This window comes from Apis mellifera, linkage group LG6 (genome assembly GCF_003254395.2).
Source record: "Apis mellifera strain DH4 linkage group LG6, Amel_HAv3.1, whole genome shotgun sequence".
Lineage (NCBI taxonomy): Eukaryota > Metazoa > Arthropoda > Insecta > Hymenoptera > Apidae > Apis > Apis mellifera.
The window spans coordinates 4,243,003-4,269,503 of NC_037643.1; the positions used below are offsets into that span (position 1 = coordinate 4,243,003).

Consider the following 26,501-nt stretch of genomic DNA (forward strand, 5'->3'; position numbering starts at 1 on the left):
TCCATTGAAATAAATTTTATTTTTAATAATCTTCTTTAAGATATTACAAGATTTTACTAAAGTATTGAATAACGCACTTTTATAAATCACTATTCATTACAAAAAATACAATGAATAAAAAATTGAAATCATTTGAATAAATTTCTTTATAATGAAGTTATGAAGTAAGATGGAGTCCTCACGAGAAAAAAATTGATCCATAAAACACCAGTGTATCGATAATGAAGAACCGATCAAACGATCGATTTTTAAGGAAGAATCTATAGATCGATCAGCGCGGAAGAAGGGAGGTTAGGTGCAGGGTGCGGGGATCACACTTACAAGACTTACGATCGGCGTGTCTGGTCCTCTTGCGTTCCCTTGGCGTTGTCCTCGTTGCAGGCGTTTTCGTCGCCGTCTTCACCAGGGATTCCAGCAACTCGTCATCGCCGTCAGTCAGATTTCCATTTGTGTTCTCGTCGCGGAGCAATGGGCCCAATGAGGTGCGACCTAAAATAAGAATTTTACGTTCCTTTGTAACATATGTTCAAAAATCGAATACATGTTTATCTCTATAGAAAGTTTCTGAATTTTAATTGAAAATTGATGAGTAATTATAATTAATCGTGAGATAATAAGATAATGAAATACCTAGAATCTGAAAAAGATTGGTATTCGATCATGTTTCGATAGTTTAAAAAAAGTTCGTGTTTAAGAAACTCGGGGAATCACATCGAATGCAAACTGAGAATAATCCGATTAGAGAGCGGAATATTTCTGAACTTTTTACGGAATCAACGATGAAAGATGCATTTTGAATGAACGTGTGGAAGATCAGATCGAGGGTGAATTTGTTTGAATTTAAAAAAAAAAAATCTAAATGAACGAGAAAAGAATTGATAATGAAATTCTGATAAGAATTTTATTTTAAGTTATTAATAATTTAATCTTTCTAATATATACTGACCTATTAGAACTTTGAAAAATTGGCATCAGATAACGAATGAAAACAAAGTATGAAAAGAATATAAATTTTAAACGTCAGAATCATAATCCCATTCAAAATCGAGATACAAAAATGACAAAAGCGAAAAAATAAATCTAAATTTTCAGAAATACACTTCTCACAAATATAATCTCAGCGACATCACATTTCCATTCCAGATACAAATACGTAAGCACCCCTTTTATCTTCTCTATCATTAACAATTCTCAGCAAAGATTTCTGTCCAACCAGAGAGACTGTATCGTCGTATCACAACGTTTACTCAGCTCCAACTCTCTGCACAAGAGGACTGGGCCATTCTTCTTTCGGTCTCCGGTCAACTCTTGGCGGAACAGTCTCTCTCTATGTTGGTGGTCCGGGGGGCAGAAACTTCGGAACCGTCAAAAGCACGGTGAGTTCCTTTGAGAGCTTCTTTGAAACTCGGCTGAAAGAAGCTTCCATTGGCGGTCTTTGTGGCTGTGTAAATCCGATAGGAAGGTGGCGCACAGGAAGAACCAGCAAAGAAGGGGTGGTGAGAGGGAGAGGGTAAGAAGGAATTTCCATGAACTAGGGCCGAAATGAGGGACCAAGTTTCGCGATGTGGTCAACGTGGGTACTCGATGTCGCAGACTGCCGCTGGACTTTTGTGCCCTGTTTATCCTCGAGACGGTTAAACTTTAACATCAGGGTTGTCCCTCACTCGATCATTTAGATTGAACGATTTTATTGCGAGAAAAAGCTCGCTGTTTTCGATTAAAAGATCGAATATTTATTAATCAGATTAGATTTGTAATTTAATTATAATTTAATCGATTGGTTTATACGTATTATTTATTCCATGGAAAGTTATTTATAATGTGTTTTTATAATTTGCAATTAATAAGAGTTAATTCTTTGTAATTAATAGGAATACAAAAATTAGGAATAAAACTCGTTCAGAGAGCACAGAATTATTCATTAAAGCACTACTATTCTATAACTCGATCGTTATAAAAATTCAACTATTTACATTCATACTATATATTTTCCAAACCCGGATATCCAAACTTCAACAGTATAAAAGGATGATAAAACACGTAGGCAACTTTGGGTATTTAGATATTTTATAGAGGGGCATAGGGGAGAATAAAAGGAAAGGAAAGTTATGACGGCCGCGTAGGTGAAGTAGTGCACGAGTATTGGCAAGTTTATGAGCCGTAAAGGGATGGCTTTGCCCTCCAGGACCTTTATACGCATATGGTCCACGTTGCGCGAATAAAAATTCTTCTTTCAAGTGGAAGAGGAAAAGAAAGAATAAAAGGTCACGATCGCAGACGATTTTGCGCGATCTCGAGTGATATCAGCTTCGCTTTCATCCAACATTTCCAACATTTCGAGAGAAAGCGAGGCGATCATCGTCCACGATGCCATCTGATGGTTAATCTTGGCGTGTAACAAGTTACCGTAAAATGGCCGCTCAATCGTGGCGGAAATAACACCATTCTCGAGATACAACCGTGAGGAGGAGATTGTTTCGTTCAGGTGTGGAGAATTTGGGATTTGTCGGAGATTGGCTTCGGTAGAATTTCATCGCGTGGAATGTTATTTCATCGGGAATTTTTGTATCTTGTTTCAAATGCAATGATATTTTGAAAAGTATATTTTTTTTCCTTGATTACTTTTTAATAAAAGTAATAAATTAAATTTGAAAAGAATTGATCGAAGAAGCTTTGATAATTTAATTAATTTCTTGGTTTTGTTTAATAATTAATTCCTCTTTCATTTTGTCAAGTTAACTTGTTTTATCTTGTAATAGATTAGATTGAATAGATTCATATTTCTTGCATTATATGAATTTAATTAATTAATCTTATTATTTTCTCTTCTTATTATCTTATGTGACAACAAAAACTTGAAAATTTAATCTCAAACGAAGAAATTTTGATGAAGTATTAGCATTAACGTGTATGTTTCTGGAGTAGCAGTAGTAAATATCAATATGTAGTCAGACAAGTGACTATTATAGTGATAATATCATTATCCTTAATTTGAAACGTTAATTAATTTAATAAAGTAACTAATAATATCTTAAATGACTTTTATTTTCTTTCAAGCAATATCCTTTTTACTCTTAAGAAAAAAAATATTTGCAGAAGCAAGATTACTCTGTATTTTACCTACCTATCATAAAGATTCCATTAGCCTTTTCGAGTCGAAATGTCTCGAGAAAATGGCGGGAAAAAAAGTTTCGGCGAAAATGATGAGGAAATATTAAAGCGAGGACGAGGAAATTCCATGTAAATCCTCCTCCCCCGCACGGGATTATCTTCTAAACGTAATTCTTGCGTTCTTTTAGCCGTACATTCTGAAATGCCGTTACTTTTCATTTTCAGGTAACACCGTCAAACAAGCCAAGCTATCCCCAAATTTAGCCTCGAGAGCGTTTGCTTAAGGAGGAGCATTTATCTCTTGCAGGCCACAGCGTTGCGGAAACGAGGAGAAATTCTCGCACTTTGTTCTTATCTGGTAGCTACCCCTTTTAAGACGCGTTATATTTTCCACTCTTTTAAGGAGGACTGCGAAAATTTTGGTCCACTCCTCTTTACCCTGGCTAACAGAGAATTCGAGAGATTCTGAGAATGAAAACTCTTTTTTTCCTTTTTTTTTTTATTTTTAGATTGTATGGATTGTTAATATTAAGTTTGGTATCTTAGAATATAAATATATTCTGAATTAGTATTAAATTTATTTAAGATTAATTTGAAGGGATTAAAATACATATGTATTATTTATAGAGTAAGTCGTACATGAAATCGATGATTCGTTTTCAGCCAAGGAAAAAAAAATGGGAGAAGAAAAAAGAAATATGAAAACATTGCAGTGATTTCTGGTGTTCGATCGAGCACCAACAAGCGACGATATTATTGTGTTTTATTGCCTTGTTCTGTATTCTACGAGCCAGACGTCGTATAATGTAGAAATATGAAACTTGTCGATGGCAGGATATTAGAATACTTCGATCAATCGAACGATGCGTCACAGAAAACAGATTTATGTTACAAATTGCGTCTAGATGGAAAAACGAACCTCACAGATGGTTTGAACGGTGCACTTATTGGGAGCATAAGATCATCTGTGTTAATACTGTAAAAATATTTCTATCATTTTTTCGTTTCTCATAAATTACTATCAACATTGAATTATATAATGCCAACAAAAATAAAATTCTCACGATAGAAATTTTCGTATCGCATAAAATTCATTCACGTTCACCATATATAAAATGTTAAATTTTTATCACCAACGAGCAATTTATTTTACCTTCAACCACGTGATTAAATATCGCAAGGAAAAGAACGATTACAACGAGAAGAAAAATAAAAAAAAGATCGTAATCTATCGTGCGAAGCAAAAAGGGAAGAGATTCGCAAGCAGGAATCGCAAAGTTTAAGAAACTTGGAATCGAGGGAACGAGTAAAACGAACGAGTAACAAGAGAAATAAGTAACAACGAAAAACTCACCATCTTTCCTCTGTCTTCTCCACGGAAGGGTGCCGTGAATACTCTCGACATCGGAGATATCGCTTCCAAGCAATTGTCTGAGCTCCGCGTCCGCGCGATCCTCTTTCGTCCTGAATTTGCCAACCTGCAACGATCAAACCAATCGTCGAATTCATATTAGAACGAAAATTGTTAAAAGAATTATATATCGTATACCAAGCCGTATCAATACCATTATTTTTCAGAAAAAAATTAACACTTTTCACAGTTTTCATTCAATTCCAGATAAGTAATTTCAATTGCTATTAATCTCCCTCTGTTCTAGACAAAAAAGTGCAAGGACTAACAAGATATATATCCAATATTTCTATCTAAATAAATAGTCACCAGAAATCATCAATCTTTATAAATACAAGAGTTCATTGATCAACTTCATTTCTTCTAGAGATAGATTATCTAAAAAAAGGAATGTAGAACCTAATTAAATAATTAAATACTAAAAAAAAAAGTATCTGATCATCTTCTTGCACATCACAAAGATGCCAACGACCGTTGATTCTGAAACGATCACAGTTCAACCTGCGCCCTCGACAACGAGGATACGTAATATCGCGGACGAGAAACGAGAGAGCGGGATATTAATGCAACGGTGGGCAAGAAAAGAAATTGATTCTACCCGTGGCAAAAAAAAAAAAGCAATTTATTCCCCCTCGTGCCATAATGCCCGTTCACGCTCCGATAACAGTGTTTGATGAGAGGTGGCCCTTCCGAAAGATTTTCAGTCGAAAGAAAAAAAAAAAAAAAAAAAATACAAGCCCTGTAACTCACCTCTGTGATCATCTTTCCCCTGGTCTTATTTCTTTCACGGTGATTGGCTTTTTTCTCGAGCTGCTGTATCACCCTCTCCCTGGTGGTTCTGTACTCGAGCGCGAACTCGGACACGATACGGCAAAACTCGTTCGGCTTCGTGTCCTGCACCCTGTGCAATGGGATGCCCAGCCAGAGGATGAATTTGTGGAATCGATTTATGATCCGCCTGTGCACTATCCCCAGCACTATTATCCTCTCCGCGCAGTCGGCCAGGAAGTCTGACATTCTGCTTCGACAAAGAGCGACAGAGAAGATTGGAGATTAATGTACTCTTGCTTTTATTAATACGAGTGGAATGCGTTTTCCCTTCTTTCAAGGGATGCTTTTGTTTGTTTTCACGATTTTTAAATATGATTAATCTTGATGTATATGACAATACATCTTAATTATTGAGATCTATTTTATAATTTTATAACTATGCTGTTGTGGCAGCACATATTTTTATACATTTCAAAATATATTTCATCGATAATTTTTAAATCTGATCTGAATTTGTGATGCAAAATAATCCAATATATTTCTTCCATGATTTGTAACAGATCATAGTAATAAAAAAAAAAATCTTGACTTTATTCTAACAGCAAGAACGTCAAGGTTCGCAAAAAGGCAATCACCAACGACCATTTTTTACACAAAACATTTCCATTACTCGTCGTGTTCGAGGAGATGTTCGGTGGCTCGTGTAGACGATCGCTTAAACGAGTTTCGAGCAAAAACGAATTAACCTGGACCGACATTTAGGGCGTCCCGTTACACTTAATTAATGCGGGGAAACCACGCGAGCCAACGTTAACGTTTCACCGTTAAATAAAATATATCTGCTCGAAGTAACATCGATGATAGAAGGTATTTGTACCGATCGTTTTACCATGATTGATTATTACACCCCCTAATATTTTGAAATTATTTAACAATTTATCGACAACAATTAATCGACATTATATCTTCATACTTTTCTCTTTTAATATTATCCCTTTGAAATCTGAAATAAATATATTTTGAAAAATATTATCATCTTTTCCTGTCCATCCGAGCAAACTTTACTTTACTTCTGCAAATTTTGCGCTTCACCAACAATCTTAAAGATAAAGGTAAGAGAAATGAAAAGGAGAAGCAAGAAAGAAAAAAAAAAAGATTAGATTAGAAGAAAGTTAGAGGGAGATGAACAGATAAGGATTCTGAAAATTCACGGCGAAGCTATGGGGGTGAAATAAAATAAGTATAAAGAAGAAGAAAAAAAAGGAGAGAAGTTAAAAAAGGTTGGGAAAGAAGTACGAGCTTGGAAGGAAGAAATACGCTTTCTGTAATTAATGGTGGCGCCATTTGGAACAGAGCCAGTTCCATCGCGGAAAAAAAAAAATCGGCCGCAGGTTTACGTCGAACATTGAATGGATCTTTGAAAAATTTCAAAAGTTCGCGGGAAAAACTTCGCGTAACAAAGTTCGAAGAAATTACGAGAAATCGAATCCATCTCGCTAGTGGTACATTATATATTTTGAGTTTGATACTTACTTGACTTTCATCATCGTCGAGCCATCATGCTTCGCGATGAGCTTCAGATGATCCCACGATGCCTTGCACTCGCTCTCCAATTTCCCGATGTTCGCTGCAAGCTCGTCGAAGTCGATTTTCGAAGCTCTTGTCACTGCTCCGATCTGAACAAAATTCGAAAGTCTTTTTGATCACGGCTTTCTAATGGATCACGAATACTTTGGAGATTATCTTCAAACGATTATACTAAGTCAAATCTAAATAGCAAGATTAATTATCAAATTCTAATTTTTTAATCATCAATTCTTAATTCAATAATTTTCAAGTAGAAATACAATATGTTTTTAAAAATCTAATTAAAAAAAATTTCAAAAGCTTCCTAATTTAATTCCATATTCAATATACGTACGATAATCAATACAGAATACTATTCGATTCTTAAACTTTTCTCCCACCTAAATAAAAATATACAACTTGATCGAAACATTAACAAAATCCAATTGAAAATTATTTTCTGAATTAAAAAGAACCGAAAATTTTCCGACTTTGCATCAATCATTTTCTCGAGGAGAAGATCTTCGACGACACAAAGTTCCCTATCCGCGATTCCGCAAATGTGGCGGACGGTTATTCGGTTCCTCGAGCCGCCTAGCCTAGTAAAGTTTTATCCGTTCCTTCGGCGCGGAAGTAAGCTGCTCGCTCTCACCTCGGAATAGAGATCCGTGGAATCCGGAAACTTCTCCATCACCATGTGGCAAAGGTGATGAAGCAACGAGTGCTTGTGAACCGTATCCTTCACTTCAGGTACTTTGGCGAGGTATTCCAGCTGAAAGCCCTTCACCTGAAAAAGACCGTGGCGACGTTTCAACGTTGCGCCGGCTAACTTCCACCGTTTCCACCGCTTCGGGATTTCCACTCCACGCTTCTGGCCACTTTCGCGTGTAACGTGATTGCCGTGAAAACCCGGAATCGATGTCGTCTGTGTCACTCTGACACGACGAGCGCGGCATATTCGATTCCACCCGTTGCTTCCTCCTTTCGAATCGCTGCTTTTCTTTCTGTTTTTTTTTTTTTCCGAGCTCGTCTCTTTGACGAGCGATACACGGAGAGACGAATGGATGCGCGGCTATTTTTTTTTTCCTCCCCTTTTATGCTTAAGCTCGCGAAAGGCTTTTATTATAAATCAATGAAAAAAACGGAATTTTGAGATAACGAGTTTTTTTAATTATTCAAGTAACGTATTTGTTCTTTTGGTTTGGTTTCAAAATCGTTTTTATCTAATCCTTCCATCGCGTAAGATTAAGATGATCGTGATACGTTTTGAAAAATTTAATGAAAATATTTAAATTCGAATAAATTATATTTTTGGAAAATAAAAGAGAATAGGTAAAATATAATATTGTATAATGTAGCTTTTATGATATTATTATTATTATTATATTATTGGATTATATTATTACCATTAATCAAATTTAACAATCAAATTTGAAATTTATATAAGTAATGTTTGTGGAAATATTATTATATCGAGTATGACGAATTGATTTTAATTGATCAATGAAATAAGTTTATATAACCGATATTTGTACAAATATTAATTCGTAAAATATTTATATCAAAGTTATTATCGAATAAATCGCGGTCATCACGAATAATTTAAATCGTAGAAAAATAAAATGTTGGATCGATTTCAAAGCGCAAAGTTAAAGTACGAGTGCAGTAGGGATAGGAAGCGCGATAATTAATTTACGATTTTTCGCTTCGAGAATCAAAGTGTAACTACTAATCAATGCGGACGTTTGTGACTGGTTTATTTCAAAGTCGAAATGGAATTCCGTACTTTGACAAGTGGATATGTAATTGATTATAAAATTTTTAAATGTTACGATACCATTGAATGGAACACGGAGTTAGCTTAAGATTGAAAAATTTGTTTTATCTAGAGGAGTGCTGTTCCATTAATCAGATTCCTTTAACGAAAATATATCAACTAAAACTTCATAATTGAAACTGCAATGAATTAACAATTTAAAAAAATATAACTTTTTCTCTGAACCTTGAATGTTAATATCATAAACTAAATTTAAAGAAAGAAAACTTTTTCTTTCCACGTATAAAAATTTTCATTTCCCTCATAAATCACTTTGAAATAAATACTCTGGATCTTTTTTAATACTTATATATTCTTACTCACTCTTGTTTACTTTCACTTTGCGAATGAGAAATTATCAAATATTCTCTTTATGAATATTTATTTCACCGCATAATATTTCGAATTATCAACTTTCTGCGAATTTTTTATTCTAACATTACCTCGATTAAAGCCATGCTATTCGCGTAATGACGGTTCTCAAATTCATGCAACGGGCTCCATAATTTTTACCACTCGTAATTTCCCTCCGTTAATTTACTGTGAAACGCGAGGAAGGAGTCAGATTCGCGTGAACTGGCCGACCACCCGACAATTTCGATGAACGAGCGTGCCATATAAAAACACGGCCGAGAACGGGGTGATAAGAAACGATTAGTCGTCCAGGGTATTCGAAGAACTAGGACTGTTAATACATTCAAACGAAAGCGACGAGTGGAAAGGAATCGTCCAAGATAATGAGTAAAACTGGAAAGTACACATTCGGCACGAATATTCGTGAGAGTGCATCGTTCTTTACAATTTACATAGCGGATTTATAATCCAGGCATAAAAAAAAAAAATTACTTATATTTATACATACATAGGTTTCATGTGGCTAGAGGCGTCGTTTTTTTATGAATAATTTATTTTCAAATGAGTTGAGCACGAATATTTCCATCGATCTTCTGATTTCGTATCGATTCTAAATTAATGTGTTATAGTGTTATAGTAAGATTGTGTTGTAAGAATGTGATTTTGGATTTATTGATAAGAGAAAAATTCGTGTATGAATGAGTTAAAAGGCATGATAGAAAGAAATCACATTAGCACAATGTATGTTAGAATGGAAATTTTATCTATGATACTTTAAAAATTTTTTTCTTTTTTTTATAAATAGAGTAACGCTATAATATAATTTTGAAAATCAATTACTTTTTTTTTATTTCAATTTTATCTCAATGTTACGATTATATATAGAATGTCACGTTGAAAAGAAATGTAAAATAAACGTGAAAATTTGTTGTTGGTCATCGAGAAAATCAAATTTGAAAATTTGCCCACTATACAGCTTATTTTTAACTGAACATTTTTTAACCCAATTTTCTTTAAAACGAAAATTTAAATAAACAAATTTTATTCCATGTTTTTCATTTATTTCCGCAGATAGAATAACGTCCCATAGATTACTGATTCGTATTTCATATTCGGTTAAAATTTTTAAAATTGATTTACTCGATTTAACTCCAAATACAAATTTTTATTTTCACGTATCTCTAATTAGATTCCCAGATATACAATATCGAGGATCGATGGAAATTGTAGATCGAGTTAAACATCTTTCGTACGTACAAACGTAATTCTTTGGAATATCCGAACATTTTTGCAAATATCTAATCGTTTGAAACGGTTTAAACCATCAAAGAACGTAATCATCTGACGAGAAAATAATCCAGATAACCAAGCTATCTTCAGAGATATGGTTTATGGAGGAAATTGTTCAACTCGATGCTCTTCCCTTTTTTCCCTTCCTTTAAATCATCGATCAATGGTTACACGAAAATTATCGACATCGATGGATATCGATTCCACGCGAACCAGTGACTCCGACTGACGGATTAAGCGGATATCATTTGGCTGGCATTCAATACCTACCTCATTTCCGTTGAGGAATATCCCGATCGAAAGGAGCGTGCTCAGAATCCCGCGGAACGTTTTATTCACTCGCAGGGTCTCCATTCCCTGCTTCAGATCCATCAAAGGGTCCGCAATTTCCTGAAGTCACAAAGGTGGTTCGCGATTATTTCTTTCGAGTTCTCTCCGGCACGCCGGCTGCCTCGTCGCGTCTCGTCTGCGGTTCCATTTTCGTCAAACCGTAAGCCTCTTGCATACTTTTCCATTCTTTCTTCCTTTCTTTTTTTTTTCCTCCCTTTCTTTTCTTAATAAAATTTCCAACGCGTCATGTGTTACTTTGAAGACATGCTCATTATGTAAGAAAGGCAAATGATCAAATATTATTCGAGGGATAAATGTTTTTAGTTGTGATAACAAAATTATGTTTTATAACATATATATTTTAAAATCACGAACAAAAAGAATTCTACCTTTAAAACAGATTTACCATTGAAAAAGAAATTGCTCCATATATGCAATATTAATATTGTATTCCACTTTTAGAAAATCGATCCTAAAAAGTTAAACAAAGTTAGTGAAGAACATAATCCTCGCGAATATATATTGCGTATTAACACCCACAATTTTCAAAAACCAAGAATCCCAGATTAGAAAATTTCTCTTCTACAGCCTGGCATATTTTCACTTAATAAGAAGAAAAATTTCGCGGTCAAGGTGCGACTCGGACAGCCACCCTGCGATCTTTCCAACGAGGGATACGCGTGATCGTGTATCGGAATTCACCTGTGTTCAGCGAAGAAATCACGCGATTATGCGGGGAACGTTCTTCCCGCGACTTCCTTCCCCGCATACCACGCGTTTTTCCTCGTCGCGGCCCCGCGACTATCTCCACGGAATTCGAGACGAGATTCGTGAGAAATAACGGGCCAATTCGAACGCTATTACGACGCATTCGTATTCGACGACGCTTAATGGAATTTGCATTCGAAATGTTAGCCGGCTTCTCCGGCGGTGTACGAAATGTATTTACAGTCCACACGCCTCGTGACTGGATTCGACGAATCGAGGCCATATGATCGAACGATTCATATTTGTCTCCACGCTGATCATTGCACCTATGCATCCTCTAATTATTCCGCCAAGCTAAATTTCAGCGTATATTCGATACGATAATGAGATTACCAGGATCAAATAGGTATATATTAGTAGGATTAATTATAGAGGTTCGCTCGAATGTTTTGTAGGTGGGATTGGTATCGCGTAAATTTGAAAATCGTTAAGATTTTGTTTAACATTTACCATATTTTATTATAATAATCTTTAGCAATTATTCTTAATCTTAATAAAATAATTTAAACAAGCAAAAAACACTTGACTTTATTTCTATATCAAGAATGAATGTTTAATAGATAACAAAACGAAACTGCAAAGAAATTTATTGAAATTAATAAAGAGATACTCTTTCATAAAAATTAACGTAAATGTTAAAATAATCTTTTCGAGAGAAAGAGGGAAAAAATTGCTGATAACTGTAATTAATCAGCAGTGGCACTATCGATATAAACGAAATCGAAAGAAAGAACTTACCTTTTCCGAATTCTCAAAGTCCAGTTTAAACGCCCAAAGTTTCAGCCTGGCTGGCAACTCCGAGATGGAGGCCAAAGTTAGAAGGAACTGCTCGGCCGATCCCAAAGGTAGGTCAGGATTGGCGGCCTGCGCCTCTTGTATCCTAGACCTCTCCTCCTCGGTTGGCAGCATAGTCAATAGTTTCTGTTTCGAATCAAGGGAAGATCCGGGGGAGAAAAGGACAGGAAACGAACGAAGAAGAGAAATGAAGAAGAAATTAGAGAAATTAGAAAAATTCTTGAAAACAGAGCGTAAATGTGTGTTTGAACTGAATAATGGGGTCTACCGTAAACCAAAGATATTTTGATATTTTGCAATAAGTAATATTGATACTGAACGAAATCGGGACAAATATCTTATTTTGGGGAAGAAATGAAGAAATAAATGGGAAAATGTCAGAATATTTTTAGCTTGGGAAATATAATAATTAGTAATTGCGATTAAAATATTTGGAAGATAAACTGATTATTTTATTAATCAATGTCGATCGAGTTTTAGACATTATTTAATTTTTGTACAATAGATATTTTGATATTGTATATATATAGAAATATGTTGATCAGTTTAACTTCTGAATGGAATATTTCATCATCAATTGTAATTAACGATTAAAATTTTATTTAATTATTGTATAATCATGATTAATTATCAAAGTTGGCATTTAATCATTGGAATTCATCATTGAATTCATTTATTATTCATTTAATCGTAAATTGGATTAGTAAAATCTAATTAAAATTTCATCTATCGTGAAATTAATATTTGATTTGTCTTCAGCTCAATCGCTAATATTTGATTGAATAATGCATTATTATATATCGAATTCTATTAAAAATTAAAAAAATAATTTTTGTCGTAATCTCACCTCGATACCCTCCCTGTTCATAATCGTAGCGTCCATTTTCAAAATAGCTGTCTTAATCGATCTTGGTGGAGGTAACTTGGTCATCCCGATGTTGATAGCATTCGATCGTTTATGGTCCAGCACGATGATCTCCTTGTTCTTGTTCATCTCTTGTTGTTTCTATTCGACGACAAAAAATAATCAATTAGTTGAATAAGTAGACAGTGATTTTTACTTGAAACAATTTAAATGATGATTTCATCGATACTTGAACACTCAAAATCGTGGAATTAAACACCGTGCACGAAGTTTTCGAAAAGGAACAAGGAAGAGGAACGTAATAAATAATTACGTAAGAATGCCTTAAAGAGAATATATTATAAGCGAATAAAGAATGATTCTATATGTAAGAAATAAGAATAAAATTTAAATAAAGTCTTAAGATTTCGTTTTCGAAGAAATTAAATTCGAATTAATTTACAAACGAATACAATTCTCTAATAAATGTAAATTAATTATTATCCCACGCGTGAAAATAATGATAATATTTGAATAAAGATAAATATTTTTATCAATAAAAATAATAATAAAATAACTTTCTGTCAATAATTTACTGATAATCCACGAGAAATAATATTTTTAACTCGATTTTCTCGAAAACGAAGCTTTAGACAAAAAAAAAATAATATTCTTCTCTTTCACATGGAATCATCCTTTAATTATATCTCTACTTCTACCATTTTACATACTAACAATCGAGCAAATATTTGTTTGCCAAGAAAAGGTGAAATGGAAGAGATTGCGTATCGATAAGTAAGATCTAAAAAAAAAAAAAAAAAAATATAGTGCGCCATCAGCGAAAACGAAATTAGTAGAATGAGTTCAAAGGAAACACCGGTTATCGTTATCGTTGTAAATTAGAAGAAGGATAAACAAAGGTGTGCAAAAGAGAAAAATCGAAAAAGTGCATTATAATTAAAAGAGGCGAAGCGATGCAAAGGCAACCGAGATTAATCATTTGAAAAATATTAAAAATTCTGTGGAAGGAAAGCCATTAACGATTTGCAGTGAACAATCTGTGCAGGATTGAATTGTTTATACAATGGATAAATTTTGTTTTAGTAAATTGTGTAACGTGTAAATGAATTTGCATTCGTCGCTCATTAGTACCAAGCATGAATTAAAAAATAAAACGTGGCTACGTGTATTTGAGAGTCAGAGTAACCGAAGCTTGTTTTTTTTTTTTTTGTTTTGTTATTCGTCAGTCGAACAGAAAAACTGTAGTGATTGCATTTTTTTTTTTGTATGAAATTGATTAATTTTATGGTAAATTAATAAAGGGTGATTGTGAAACGTGTTAAAATTGGTGATCGAAATTGGGAATTTCAAAAAAGTGTTAGTATGTCATATAAAAAAATCCACTTTTATATAAATACACTACACGTGTAAAAATAATGTAATTGTAACTTTTGAAAATTTTGTAAAAAATAATGAAAAGACCTAGTAATTGAAATCTTTTTATAAAAAGAGCAGAGAATAGTATATTTTTCCCCCTTTTACTTTTTAAATCAAATTTTTAAAAAATATTGTAAAATTTTATCTAGAAATAATTTTTTTCAAATGCACAAACACTTTTATAATTGATCGTACTTTTTCTATTACCATATGAATGAATTAATTTAATCTATAAAAATATATAATGCATTAACCATTTGAAATTCCAAATTCATATCGTTAAATTTTCCTTATTTAAAATATAATAAATAAAAATAGGCACGTATGTATTATTTTGATAAAACGACCAGCAGAATAATTAATTTCTAACCAAATTTCGTAGAAATGGACTTGGGTCGCTCTGTCTCTCTTTATATAGAGAAAAACAAGGTAAAAAGAGGAACAAGAAAAATGAGAGAGCATGCAAAGCCAAAGTGGAGTTAGCAAAAACCGACGTTAAGTGAAGTTAAGAAATTAGGACTCACCTCCTGTAAAATTCCAGCATGCCATTTCGTTCATTTTTCGTGCGAGCACCAAGAATATTGCAAATAATACAAGAAAAGATTAGTCGTATTGCATTAAACCACCATCACCACCACCCAACCACTATTCGCCGTATTATTATGATTATGATTTTGATTATTATTATTATTATTATTATTATTATTATTATTATTATTATCATCATCATCATCATTCGCGATTCGTTATCACGGGATTTCATTATTGCTGCAGACGGTATTAATTTATACGATATGTTATTGTTAAAGTTATTTTATCAAACTAACAGAGCTTGTAATATCGTATAAAGATCGTAATTATTCATGTGCATGATCGTTTCGTGAAATCGTTCCTGGCGCGTGTTTAACATGATACAAGCATTAAAGATTACAGAACTAATCTTAAAGATTTTTACGTAATTTTCTTTCTTTTTAACGAACAACAATCGTTCGAACAATTGTTGATCATTTGTAAATTAACCGTGGAAATAATTTGAAGATTAAATTCTTTTCTCGTACAGATAATCTTTAGTCGATCTTATTAAAATGGAATAATTTTCATATGCTAATAATTTTTTAGACGGTGAAAAAAATTGATAAGAATCTCATCCGTTAATGTAAAAATTTTTACCGCTTCTTAGATATATACGTAATGCATAATACATTCAACTTTATTTCCCAGCCGGGGAATATTATCTTTACAAATTCTTAACCTGAAATATTTCCCATAGTCATGTAATTTATGAAACTACTTCTCTCCCCTCGCATCGTCTCTACCTCCCCTAGTCTAAACTATCAAACTAATTAACTTTGTACAAATGAAATTAATTATTACAAATTATCGGAAGAATGGTATTTATCGAAACGAAATCAATCACAAATAATTATTGACTCATAATTATCATATTAATTTACTCGTGTTACTTTCCACGTTCATCGAGCTTCATTAAAATATTCACCTATTTACTCACACCTGATATTTATCACCATCGAGCTTTAAATTATCCTTTAACAAACAAACGAACAAAAAAAAGACATATCTAACCCAGTGAACCACATCTTTACTCCTCCAGAAAACTTATTACTTCTTCCCAATCTTTCAGCATCCTATAATTTTTCCCCCGGTCTCCTCTTTCAACCCTCTCCCCTCTCCTTTTCCTTGACGAGGAGGAAGTCTCGACCGACTCTTTACCCGCCACTAATTATCGCCGGACTCCGCGAGATGGATGTAAAAGTTCAAAGAAGCCGGGGCATGGAGAAAGGGGGAGGGAAGGAAGAGAGGGCGAAAGGAAAGGGCGGATGAGGAACGAAGGGGAGAACGGAATGGGCTGCGTCTGAAGAAGCGACGTCGCGTTATGCAGCCGTGTCCATTGGCTCGAGACGCGATTCAAAACGCAAACCCGATAAACCCGGCGTGTAATTACGCCAGCAATTAGCGACAGCTCGCTAATTCGCGTGGAATCTTTGGCCGATCATTGGCGAAGAATAATTTACTCGGGTTGGGAGGGGATGAATACTCGAGACACCGTGAATGGATACGATTATTATTCGATATTTGTCACGATAGAGAAATTATGAAACGTGTGGTTGATATTCATCATTGATATCATGATGTGATTCTGTTCGAACGATTGGTGAAAGAAGGGAAGATGAATAAGATATTGGAAAATTATAGAATTGGAATAGCTTGGAATTTTTGAATGAATTCAATTTCAAGATTTGATTTGATTCTGCAATACAAGCATTCGAATTAGCATATTTGAAGACATTACATGTTGGATGTAGAAAAGGAATATCTATTTTTATATTGATATGTATATATACTTTTTGAATATTTATTTATATTCTATATATAAAAGAATGCTTGTTGCAATATTGATTATTGCAAATCAAAAATGAAATTCAATTATAGATGAACAATACGATCAGAGTTAGTAAAAAATAATTTTAAATAAAATTCTACGATATGTTAATTTTTCCTCTAAGTGATAAATATATTTATTTACTGGTACATTTGTATATGTTAATAATTTATAGAAACAAATTATTAACATATACAAATTACGATATTCTATTAACTTCATTACGTTCCTTAATTTCAATTTAATCAACTAAGGAATAAAAAATATTAATCTTTTCGAGATAGATTTTTTTTAACAATTAAATTTCTAATAGAATTTCATGTTAATCATCATCATGAAAATTAAAACTTTTTGATATACTATTTCTAATAATTTCAAAAAAACTTATAAGAAATTAATATCAATATTCATTATTCCTAATTTCAATTTTTATTATCAAAATTATCGTTGAACAATTAATCCTTAACCATTTCATCAAAAAATATTTAAAAATCATAGGAATAATATAAATAAAGAGAGAAGAAAAACGATATACGCACTTCTTATTTATTATCCTCTCAAACACCATAAGTTCATCAAGCGTAAAATTAATTAAAACGAGCGTGGAGGCATGAATTCAATGCAACCACGTGGAAATACGAGTATCTCGCGTCATTACCCACCATTCCGATAAGGAATAATAATTTTATATGAGGTATTACCGATTTTGTACTCACACGCCTTCCACATCCGTGCCCCTATTTGCCGGAAAATTTACCCGCTCTTCGCGATTCGAACGAAAGGATTTGCAAAGGGTGGAAATACGCGATATCATTCGTACGATGAAATTTATTCGACAAAACTCGAAAAACGCGGAATTCGAATAAAAACTTATCTTTTTACGGTAAAAAGCGCGTGAATTTAATAAATCGTTTTGAATACACGGTCGTATGTTTTTAATAAATTGTGCATTCCACGTCAAATATATATTTTTTCACTACGAGATTTTTATTAATGGTATAATAAATATCACGCACGTTTGAAATAATGATAAATTTTTTCTGGTGAAGTATTTCGTTATATTGAAGGGAATTATATGGATAATGATATGTGATTGAAATATTTTTAAAACGAAATTGGCGATAATATTAAAATAATTTGTTGTTTCAATTTTTACGTTAACAAAGGATAAAAAGATTTTCGGATATTTTTTAATTGATATTGAACTTGATATTGTTGATTTTTCTGTCGAAAGATTTTCAAATTCAACTGGATTTATTTAAAGCTATTATTTCATATATATTGATTTAATCTCGAAAGTTATAATCACCGGGGAATTACTTTTATTAAAATTTAAATAAAATTGTTTTCTTAATTTAAAACTTGTTGAAATTTAACAATAAAATTCTGTAAAATATTCTACATTTGACTCTTTTATAAAGAATCATATAAATTTATTTCGTAAGAATCAAAAATTAAAATTCAAAAAGAAAGTATTATTCGTGAAAAATAAGAAAAATAAAAACATTATCCGAAACTGGAAATGGAATAATAAGGGATGAAAAGAAAATAGAAATTTTTTAAGCTCATTGATATTTGTAGCTGATTATGGGATAATATTTTAACTCTATCTTCGCGAAATAATTTTTTAGCCACTCACAATATTCAATCTGATCATTATTATATTATCGAACAGGAAATCTCGTTCAAGCCGTAAAAATCAATCGATTTAACGCGTGAAAATGGTAAACAAAAGGGTAAGAGAAAGGAATAAAAATGAGCACTGGGATTTTTATCCTCTTAAACCTTCGGCAAACGTTTTTTTCCTGCTCCCTTCCTTACCCTTTCGTGCAAAGGTCCCCTTAGGGATCGAGAATTCCGCGGTGTCGCGACAAACGACCATCCCCCTTCTGTGCCACCGTTCCTCTGTGCGCGATCGAAAATAAAGCCGTTTAGGGTGAAACGATTTAAGGGAGTAGGTGGAGAGTAACCCGGTTGCAAACGGCTCCGGATTAAACGCGTAATCCGTGTCAAAGGCATCCGGAGAAGCCGATGCGCGTTCCCTGTCGCGTTATCTGTCCGTTCGATTGTTAAACGCTGGTAGGGAATGTAACTGGCTTCGATGGAATCGATACTGGAAGCGTGGATGAGAGGATGTGTCGTTGTGTTGAGTTATGTCGCGAGGGGATGGATTAGAGCTGGAAACGATAAGTGTAATTTAATGGTGTCTTTGGTTTCTTAGATATTTTTTACGTGATAATGTAATTTTTATAAAGTTGAAGGTCGATATATTATATGATCGTGGCCAAAATATCGTGAGTTTGATATTTTATAAATTATAAAACTAATCTCAATTTATAATTTTTTAAGCCTTTCACGTTTCACGAAAACTTTATTAATTTTAAAAATAAAAAAATCCTTCGAACGAAAGAATCGAAGCTTTTATTTAAAGATCAAATGGCAAAAACTATCTTTATCGATTTCGAAAATCAAAAATTCCCCGAACAAGAGAATCTGTAAAGCAAATATCAAGCGACGATTCCTTCCCTTCAAACAGTTCATCCCCTTTAACCGAGCCCGAACCATCCACCCGGTTAACCAGCCACGTAGCTTTGTGTATTCTGGATTGTGGATAGGTTGCCTGTGGAATTTCCACGCGATGAAAAGCTTTCTCGCGGCAGAGACAACCGCGGGTGGATGCCGTGCGTTCACCCCTTTCCAACGTGCACTTTAAGAATCGAGTGTCAGGGAATGACTAACGTCGTCGAGTTTCGTCGTCGTTCCGTTCGAGGCAGAACGAAACGAAAAAGCGGAGAGATTCATGGGATGTTGGCAAGGTGTCGTCGCTTTTTCCACGAATACCCGCCCCTGTAATTAAATTTCCTGTCCGATGGCCGACTCGCGATAGAATTTTGAGAAACCACCATTGGGTGACAAAGAGTAGTGTTGCAGATAGAATTCCATGGACTGTTGTCCAATATGGAGAGCGAATATCGTTTGAGATATCGTTGAAATGTGAGTTATGTTTTGAAGCTCGATGGAAATTCAATTATTTTTTTGCTCGAGAATAACTTTATGTATCTTCTATCTCTATAGAAAAGGATTTCTTTTTTAAATCTACAATACAATAATTATTTCACAAGTAAATACTTTAAGATAACGATGAATGAAACAAGGGAAATTATCAAAAAAATATTTGATCCATGATTCTGTAACAATATATTATAAATTTAGAAGAATTTATTTTTAAAGAATTGGATATTTAAATATCGTTTTAAAAAAATAGAAATATTTACAAAAGAGTAACAGAATCAAGTGTCTACTTTTAACCAATTAAATTATCATATGCTCGAATTTTATAACTACTACATATTACTACTCTATAATATATAATCTATTCCAAATTTCCAACCATTTAATTCCCTCTTTCACCATCAAACCTAAATATATTCTAACGCTATATCAATTGAAAAATCCACGAACCTAGGCCTAACAAACCACCTAACAAACTAACACGTATCATCCACGAGGAAGAAGAATAAAATATTCCTCATCGAGGAAACCCAAGAGAAGATCCCCAAAAGAAAACAAGCTCTCCCAAGGAAAGAGGAAAACGCGCTAAAGCTTTAAAGTAACACGTAGAGTTGCTCACCTTCGTGATGAGATCCTTGGCGCGGCTCTCGAACAGATGCTCGAGCTTCTGGGTGTCAACAGGTACAGGCGACAATTCGTCCCATATCATCTTGTTCTTGTCGAGCCTGGACAATATGATCGGGTCATCCCTCACCTCCTTCCAGAACAGCTTCACCGTCTTCTTGCTCTTCTTCGTGAACGCCGGTGGCGGGCTCTTCGGTGTATTTCCATTATCGGTCGCGGTCGGCGATCTTGGCGACTTGAGATTCACCCCGAACAACGGTGGAGGCGCTTGGGGCACGGGGGGCGGTAGCCTCGCCCCTAAGGGGGGCGGGGGTGGTGCCCGCGCGCCGCCTGGGGTCGGTACCATGGGCGGTGGAGGTGGAGGCACCCCGTTGGTCACGTTCACGGGGCCGAGAACGTCCACCTCGTCGTCCGAATTCAGATCGGTGAAGTCGAGGTCGCAGAGCTCGAGAGGCCGTTTTAATTTCTTAACCAGCTCCTCCCAGTGCAACTCGTTCTCGGATTTCTTCGCTTCTTGAGGTTTCGTGGGCAGATTGTCCCCGGTCGGTGACTTCAACACGTCCGCCTTCGACTTGGACTTGGCGAGACCCTCCTTCGCCTTCGAGATCAGTCCGCTCATGTCCCCTATCCTATGGAGGGAGGGATGAAGAATGATCGTGATTGGAGGGTAAAAATGAATCTTGTTAATTGCGGATGGAAAGTAAAATTTTTATAATATTGTATGATGAAATTTAATTTTTTTCCTTGATTCTTTTATTTGTGGATTGAAGAAAACTCAATTGGACAATTACGGAGAATGGAAAGAGAGATTTATTATATTTCATCCTACTTCGTTTCGGATATTTTACGTTTTTTTTCATTAGATTTAAATTTTCATGGAAAATGAAAGGTCACGTTTCCCCGACTAAAATTACCTGGAAACCTTCTCCTCGACCGGGCTGCTCGGTATAAGATTTTGAGCGGCCAACTTTTGCGTGAGATCTTTCACGGTCCCTTCCCTCTTCAATTGTAGAACCACTCGACGATCCTCGTCCTCGTCGGTGTGATTACCCTCGTCGCACTCGACACCCTCGTCCGGGCTCTTCCCGTACCATGGTTTCTTCTCCTCGGAGTCGAGCTTGTTCGCGGCGTTCATCAGAGGCGTCAAATCCTTCCTGCTGCTCGTCCTGGACAACTTATTCGACGGCGAGTCCGCATTTCTTTCGTACGACGTGCCGTTCGTGTAACGCAGCCCGTTCGTCGCGTAGGGACCTTCGTTCAACGGGAAATCCGTTCATTTATTCGTCGTGATTAATTAACTTATTACTCCCTATGGTTGCTATTATTATTTTAGATGATTAGATGATTAAGTTGGAATTGCGTGGAGGGAGTAGCTCAGTTATGGGCACTCAGGGTGTTAATATATTCGTGGAACACTTTTGGAGAATGATTCCAGAGACCAAATATAAAAATTTCCGATTTATGACATTAAGTCTCTCATTTTTGATGAAATTTGAAATTTTATCTCGAATAAAATGATAATATTAATTAAAATCATAATAAGATTTCAAGATTTCAAAGATATCTTGATCTAATTCGTTACAAAAAGAATTATGTGATCTAAATTGACTACGTTTCGTGTGAAAAAAGACTCATACACATCTTTCGACACCAATTTTCAAGATCTCAAAGTCTACTACTAAGATTGACTTCTTAAAAAATAAACGACAAAATTTTTTATTCCAAAAATTCTAATCCCAACGCAATTCCTCCCCAATAATCAATTACTCACTTTCCTGATCGTCCGAGGGCACCACGGATGCTCGCATGTTCGCCGTGGCTTCCTGCTGCTCCCTGATAAAGCTCCTCTGCCTCTCGGCTCGTTCCCTTCGACGTCTCAACGCCGGTGTCACGCCAACGTCCACTGAAACCGGCGATACACGTCACTTCTTTCTTAGCTCAACAATTCTCCCGATCATTTCCCTCCATCGAACAATAATTTACTATTTAACCGACCTGGTTGATTAAGCGGCACACCGACCCTGCTTATCGATCCATCGTTTTCACCCCCGCCGAATCCCGCGATCGTCCAACTTTCATTTTGATTTATCGCCCGGTCGAAAACGTCCCCCGACGACAGTCGCGATAAATCCTCGTCATCCCGCGTGTCTACGCGGTTCACGAAACAAAAATATACGCCGCGCCTATCAATTATTTCGTCGAATTTATACCGATCGATCTATCTCGTATCCTCGTTCATTCGATTCGTTTGCGTTGCGAGGGAAAGAGATATTTGGGCCAGGATTATTGGAATATTCCGCTGCCGATCGTTATTTCGTGGATGGACAGAAACGAGGGAGTGAATTTCAATGAAATCGGTGAATTTACACCAATTCAAAATTCGAGTTTTATTTCCAGTTATATATCGATAGAGGATAAGATTTAGGATAGTTTGTTATTATTAAAATGAAAGAGAAAATTATACCTTTGGAGTTTGAAATTATCATCTGCTTCTTTCTTGAAATATTTTATAAAGCAAAGGGCAAAGAATGAATCTATCACGGGAAACGGGGAGAGGCATTACTCCTTGGTGATCAATCAGGATGATAAATTGTAATATTTCAACTGTAAATTTCATATTTTAATAACGCAATAATGAATAATGAAATATGATGTACGAAATAAAATTATAATAACTTCATTTTGAACATTGAATATCGTATACACATAACAATAATCATTTTCGTACACCATCCAATTATCTTAATATCTTAATATAATTGACTAAAACTGAACAAGAGACGAAAATTAACATCTTACGCACCGATCTTCCTCGCCACCGAAACGACCGAAACGAAGATTCGCACGCGAATGAGCGATCGAATAATCTCCTCGAACGATAATAATACGATAAACTCAAGCGAACGTAAACAAAGGACGAGAGAGAGAGAGGAAGCTCGATCGTCATCGTAAACACTCGATTACTCGATCGACGACATCGGCGCTCCGGTTTCCGGTTCGCCGAGTTCACGCCGCGCACTTGACCATGATCACAACCTGGCCAACTGTTTTCCGCGGACGGGTTGTTCGTGCTTGACCACGGCCCTCCCCCCCTTATCCGAGCGAAATTACGCTTTTCGCTCGAGCCACGAGCGGGCAGTTCGCGTGCTGCATCCGCAACGGAACGCACGAGGGAACTGGGAAACCGCAAGGTCTCTCTCCCGAGAGAGGGACGATCCGTTAACGCGGAAATCGCCGCTCGTGGGCGTCGAAGTTCGTATTCATCGCGCGGTCGAATCGTTAACGAGCGGATCTGCGACGTATATCGGATACTCTTCGCATGCGTACACGTGGACGAAAGTGAAAACGTGTTTCGTTTCGGGATCGGGGAGGTGAGATTATTAGGGAGCGTGCGAAAATTGCAATTCTATATCCTCGAATTGTAGGAGTAATTTTAAAGGATGTTTGTTAAAGTTAGATCGTGAATACGTATTTCTAATATGAATTGTCTAATGATAATTTAATCTAAGCAATGAAAGATGAAGATGAAAAATTAATGGGTTATAGATTAGATTAGATTGGAATAGTTAGATCGTACTTTGTACATTGTGGCATGAATTATTTAACCTATTGAAGTAAATTAGTTCAACTGATGTATTAAAACTTCGTTCGTTTAGTGACAATTGTATTTCTATATAATATAATATATTGTCCAGTAAAAAAGGGAAATTGATAATAGATTATTCTATATAATCTAAATAATGAAAGAAAAGAATTAATGAAGGGATTTCTTTTTTTCGATTAAAAACTGTATCGATATATTTACGAGATATTTTACCTATAACAAAATTACAAAATTATATCTCTACGTTTCTAAAAACAACTTCCATATATGGAAAATAACAAATTTAATGAAAAAAAGAAAAAAAAAGAAAAATTCGATCCATCTTTAGACAGCGCATACAATCAACGTAACAACGTGAAAGAAGACATCTCACCTTTGTTCTCCTTGTAGCTGCCATTCAATTGGACCTCGCCTAGATGACCCTGCGAACTTTGAGAGCTGCTCGACTCGTCGTCGTCGTCGGGCAAACTCGAGTTTAGCGTGTTGTTCAGAGAGCTTAGACCCAACGAGTGGTTGAGCCGTGGACTTAGTCGCGCGTTCAAGGACATCGACAATGGGGACGTGCCCGTCGAGTGCCGCCGGGATTTTCGCCGTTCGTGCGAATCCACCAGGGACTTCCGGTTTCGCAGCGTCTTCCTGTGGGAGGGAAACGCTCCAGAGTGAATTATTGTGTTCGCCACGTTCGCGTCTCGGTGACTGTGCACTTTTATCCCAAATCGAGTTCCTAGTTTCACGATTTCGAATAAAAGGCGCGCTTAGTCGTTGACTCGTATCACTGAGTAAGTATGGAATAGCAAAGATTGGCGCGAACATGTTGAGCTGTACTACTGATCGTTTCAATTCTTTAGTTGGTGAAATTTTTTAAGTGAGAAATATATTTGGTGGATTAAATATTTGATTATTAATCACGGTATATCGAATATATTTGATTACATTATATATTTGTCAACTGCTTTCGATATTTGTTATTCCATCTTGATTGGATTTGATTTAATCTTCTAATTTAAAGAGAGAATATGAAATATCTTTAAACGAATCTTTATATACGTTTAATGGAATGGATTATTGATATATTTTGAAGGTTTTTCTTGTAGAGATTGTTATACTTTACGATCTTCATAAGAAGATCAGAAACGTAATCAAATAATTAATAATTAATAACAATAAATAAATAAATGAAAATTAAGAATTATTAAAATTATAACAGTTACTAAAATGTTTCACTAATTTATAATGAGAGAGAGAACATAAAATTTATTAGTGGATGCTCAAGTATCTATTATATCTACTTAACTTTAATTACTTTTATATGAATTATAATCCCTCCTAAAATTTGCAATAAAATTAAATTTCGTTCAAACTTTTGAATTTTCTAGAAAGCATTTGTCTAAAAAATTACTAATTTCTCCTCGTTCAATTTAAACCCGTTTTACACTAAGACCAAACTTTCCCAAATTGAGCAAGATAAGCTAAACAACTTAAGTGACGAGAATCGATACCTGATATTATCATCCAGCTGGCGAATAGGCGAGCCTCTATCGTTCCCATCCTCGTGATGCAGCACCGCCTCGTAGATCTGAAATTGCCTTAGTAGATCAAGATCGGTTCCTTGCTTCGACATGTACCTCTGGATGATGCCCTCTATCCCTTGCTCCTCCAAACAGTCGACCTGATCGTAATAAGTGTCCTGATCCGGTATACCGTTCAGACACTTGTTGACCAACGTTGTCGCGTATATCAGCAATTCCGTGTCGGCCGCGTCGTAATCCTTCAACAGCTTCATCACGTTTGTCCAGGGTATCATGCCTCTGGACGTATCGACCGATCTAACGGCTCTGACCAGCAACAGACTGTTCGTCTCGACGTATTCGACGAACACAAGCAAAAGCTTGAGCGCGGTCTTCACCACCAATCGGAACCGGCTCGCTATTAACGTGTATAACCACTGGACCGTCTGACCGTGTTCCATCACTCCATTCATACCGTCCACGTAGAGCATCACCTGGCCAAGAGCTGTGAAAGAATGAAAGAAGAAGATAATTAAATAATAATTAAATAATTCACATCGTATTTTTAGGTATCGAATATGTTGTAGGGAATATGATCGTTGAAGATGTTACTAGCTTTGTTTAAAATAATCAACTGTCTTTATTAAATTCCCTTTCTTTTAATTGTTCGATACTAATCGAATATCCAAGATTTATGCGAGCAAAGTTCCCCAAAATTTGATAAAACCTGGGCAAACACACGGCCTCCCCCCAAAAAAATATTTACACAAACAATGCACGACTACATCCTCATCAAAATATATATTCGTCATGCATCAAAATCTATGGTACAGAAAACAATTTTAGTCCCTTCAGACGA

General features: G+C 35.3%; 1 protein-coding gene across 3 annotated transcripts in view; it reads right to left on the minus strand.

Annotated features, from left to right (window-relative positions):
• Positions 1 to 26,501, minus strand: part of LOC409786 (jazigo) — a 189,278-nt gene continuing 162,777 nt past the window's right edge. For 2 of the 3 annotated variants that reach the window (XM_026441389.1, XM_026441390.1), the window contains 13 exons: positions 25,634 to 26,147; positions 24,508 to 24,770; positions 22,302 to 22,433; positions 21,445 to 21,781; positions 20,525 to 21,159; positions 13,060 to 13,220; positions 12,156 to 12,338; positions 10,590 to 10,709; positions 7,512 to 7,646; positions 6,827 to 6,969; positions 5,273 to 5,543; positions 4,466 to 4,589; positions 1 to 489 (listed from right to left, as the gene is read on the minus strand). In XM_026441389.1, coding sequence (XP_026297174.1) covers positions 272 to 489; positions 4,466 to 4,589; positions 5,273 to 5,543; positions 6,827 to 6,969; positions 7,512 to 7,646; positions 10,590 to 10,709; positions 12,156 to 12,338; positions 13,060 to 13,220; positions 20,525 to 21,159; positions 21,445 to 21,781; positions 22,302 to 22,433; positions 24,508 to 24,770; positions 25,634 to 26,147 — 3,236 coding nt within the window. In that variant the 3' untranslated portion in view covers positions 1 to 271. The remainder of the gene's footprint in view (positions 490 to 4,465; positions 4,590 to 5,272; positions 5,544 to 6,826; positions 6,970 to 7,511; positions 7,647 to 10,589; positions 10,710 to 12,155; positions 12,339 to 13,059; positions 13,221 to 20,524; positions 21,160 to 21,444; positions 21,782 to 22,301; positions 22,434 to 24,507; positions 24,771 to 25,633; positions 26,148 to 26,501) is intronic. The other variant, XM_026441392.1, reaches the window with a different exon arrangement.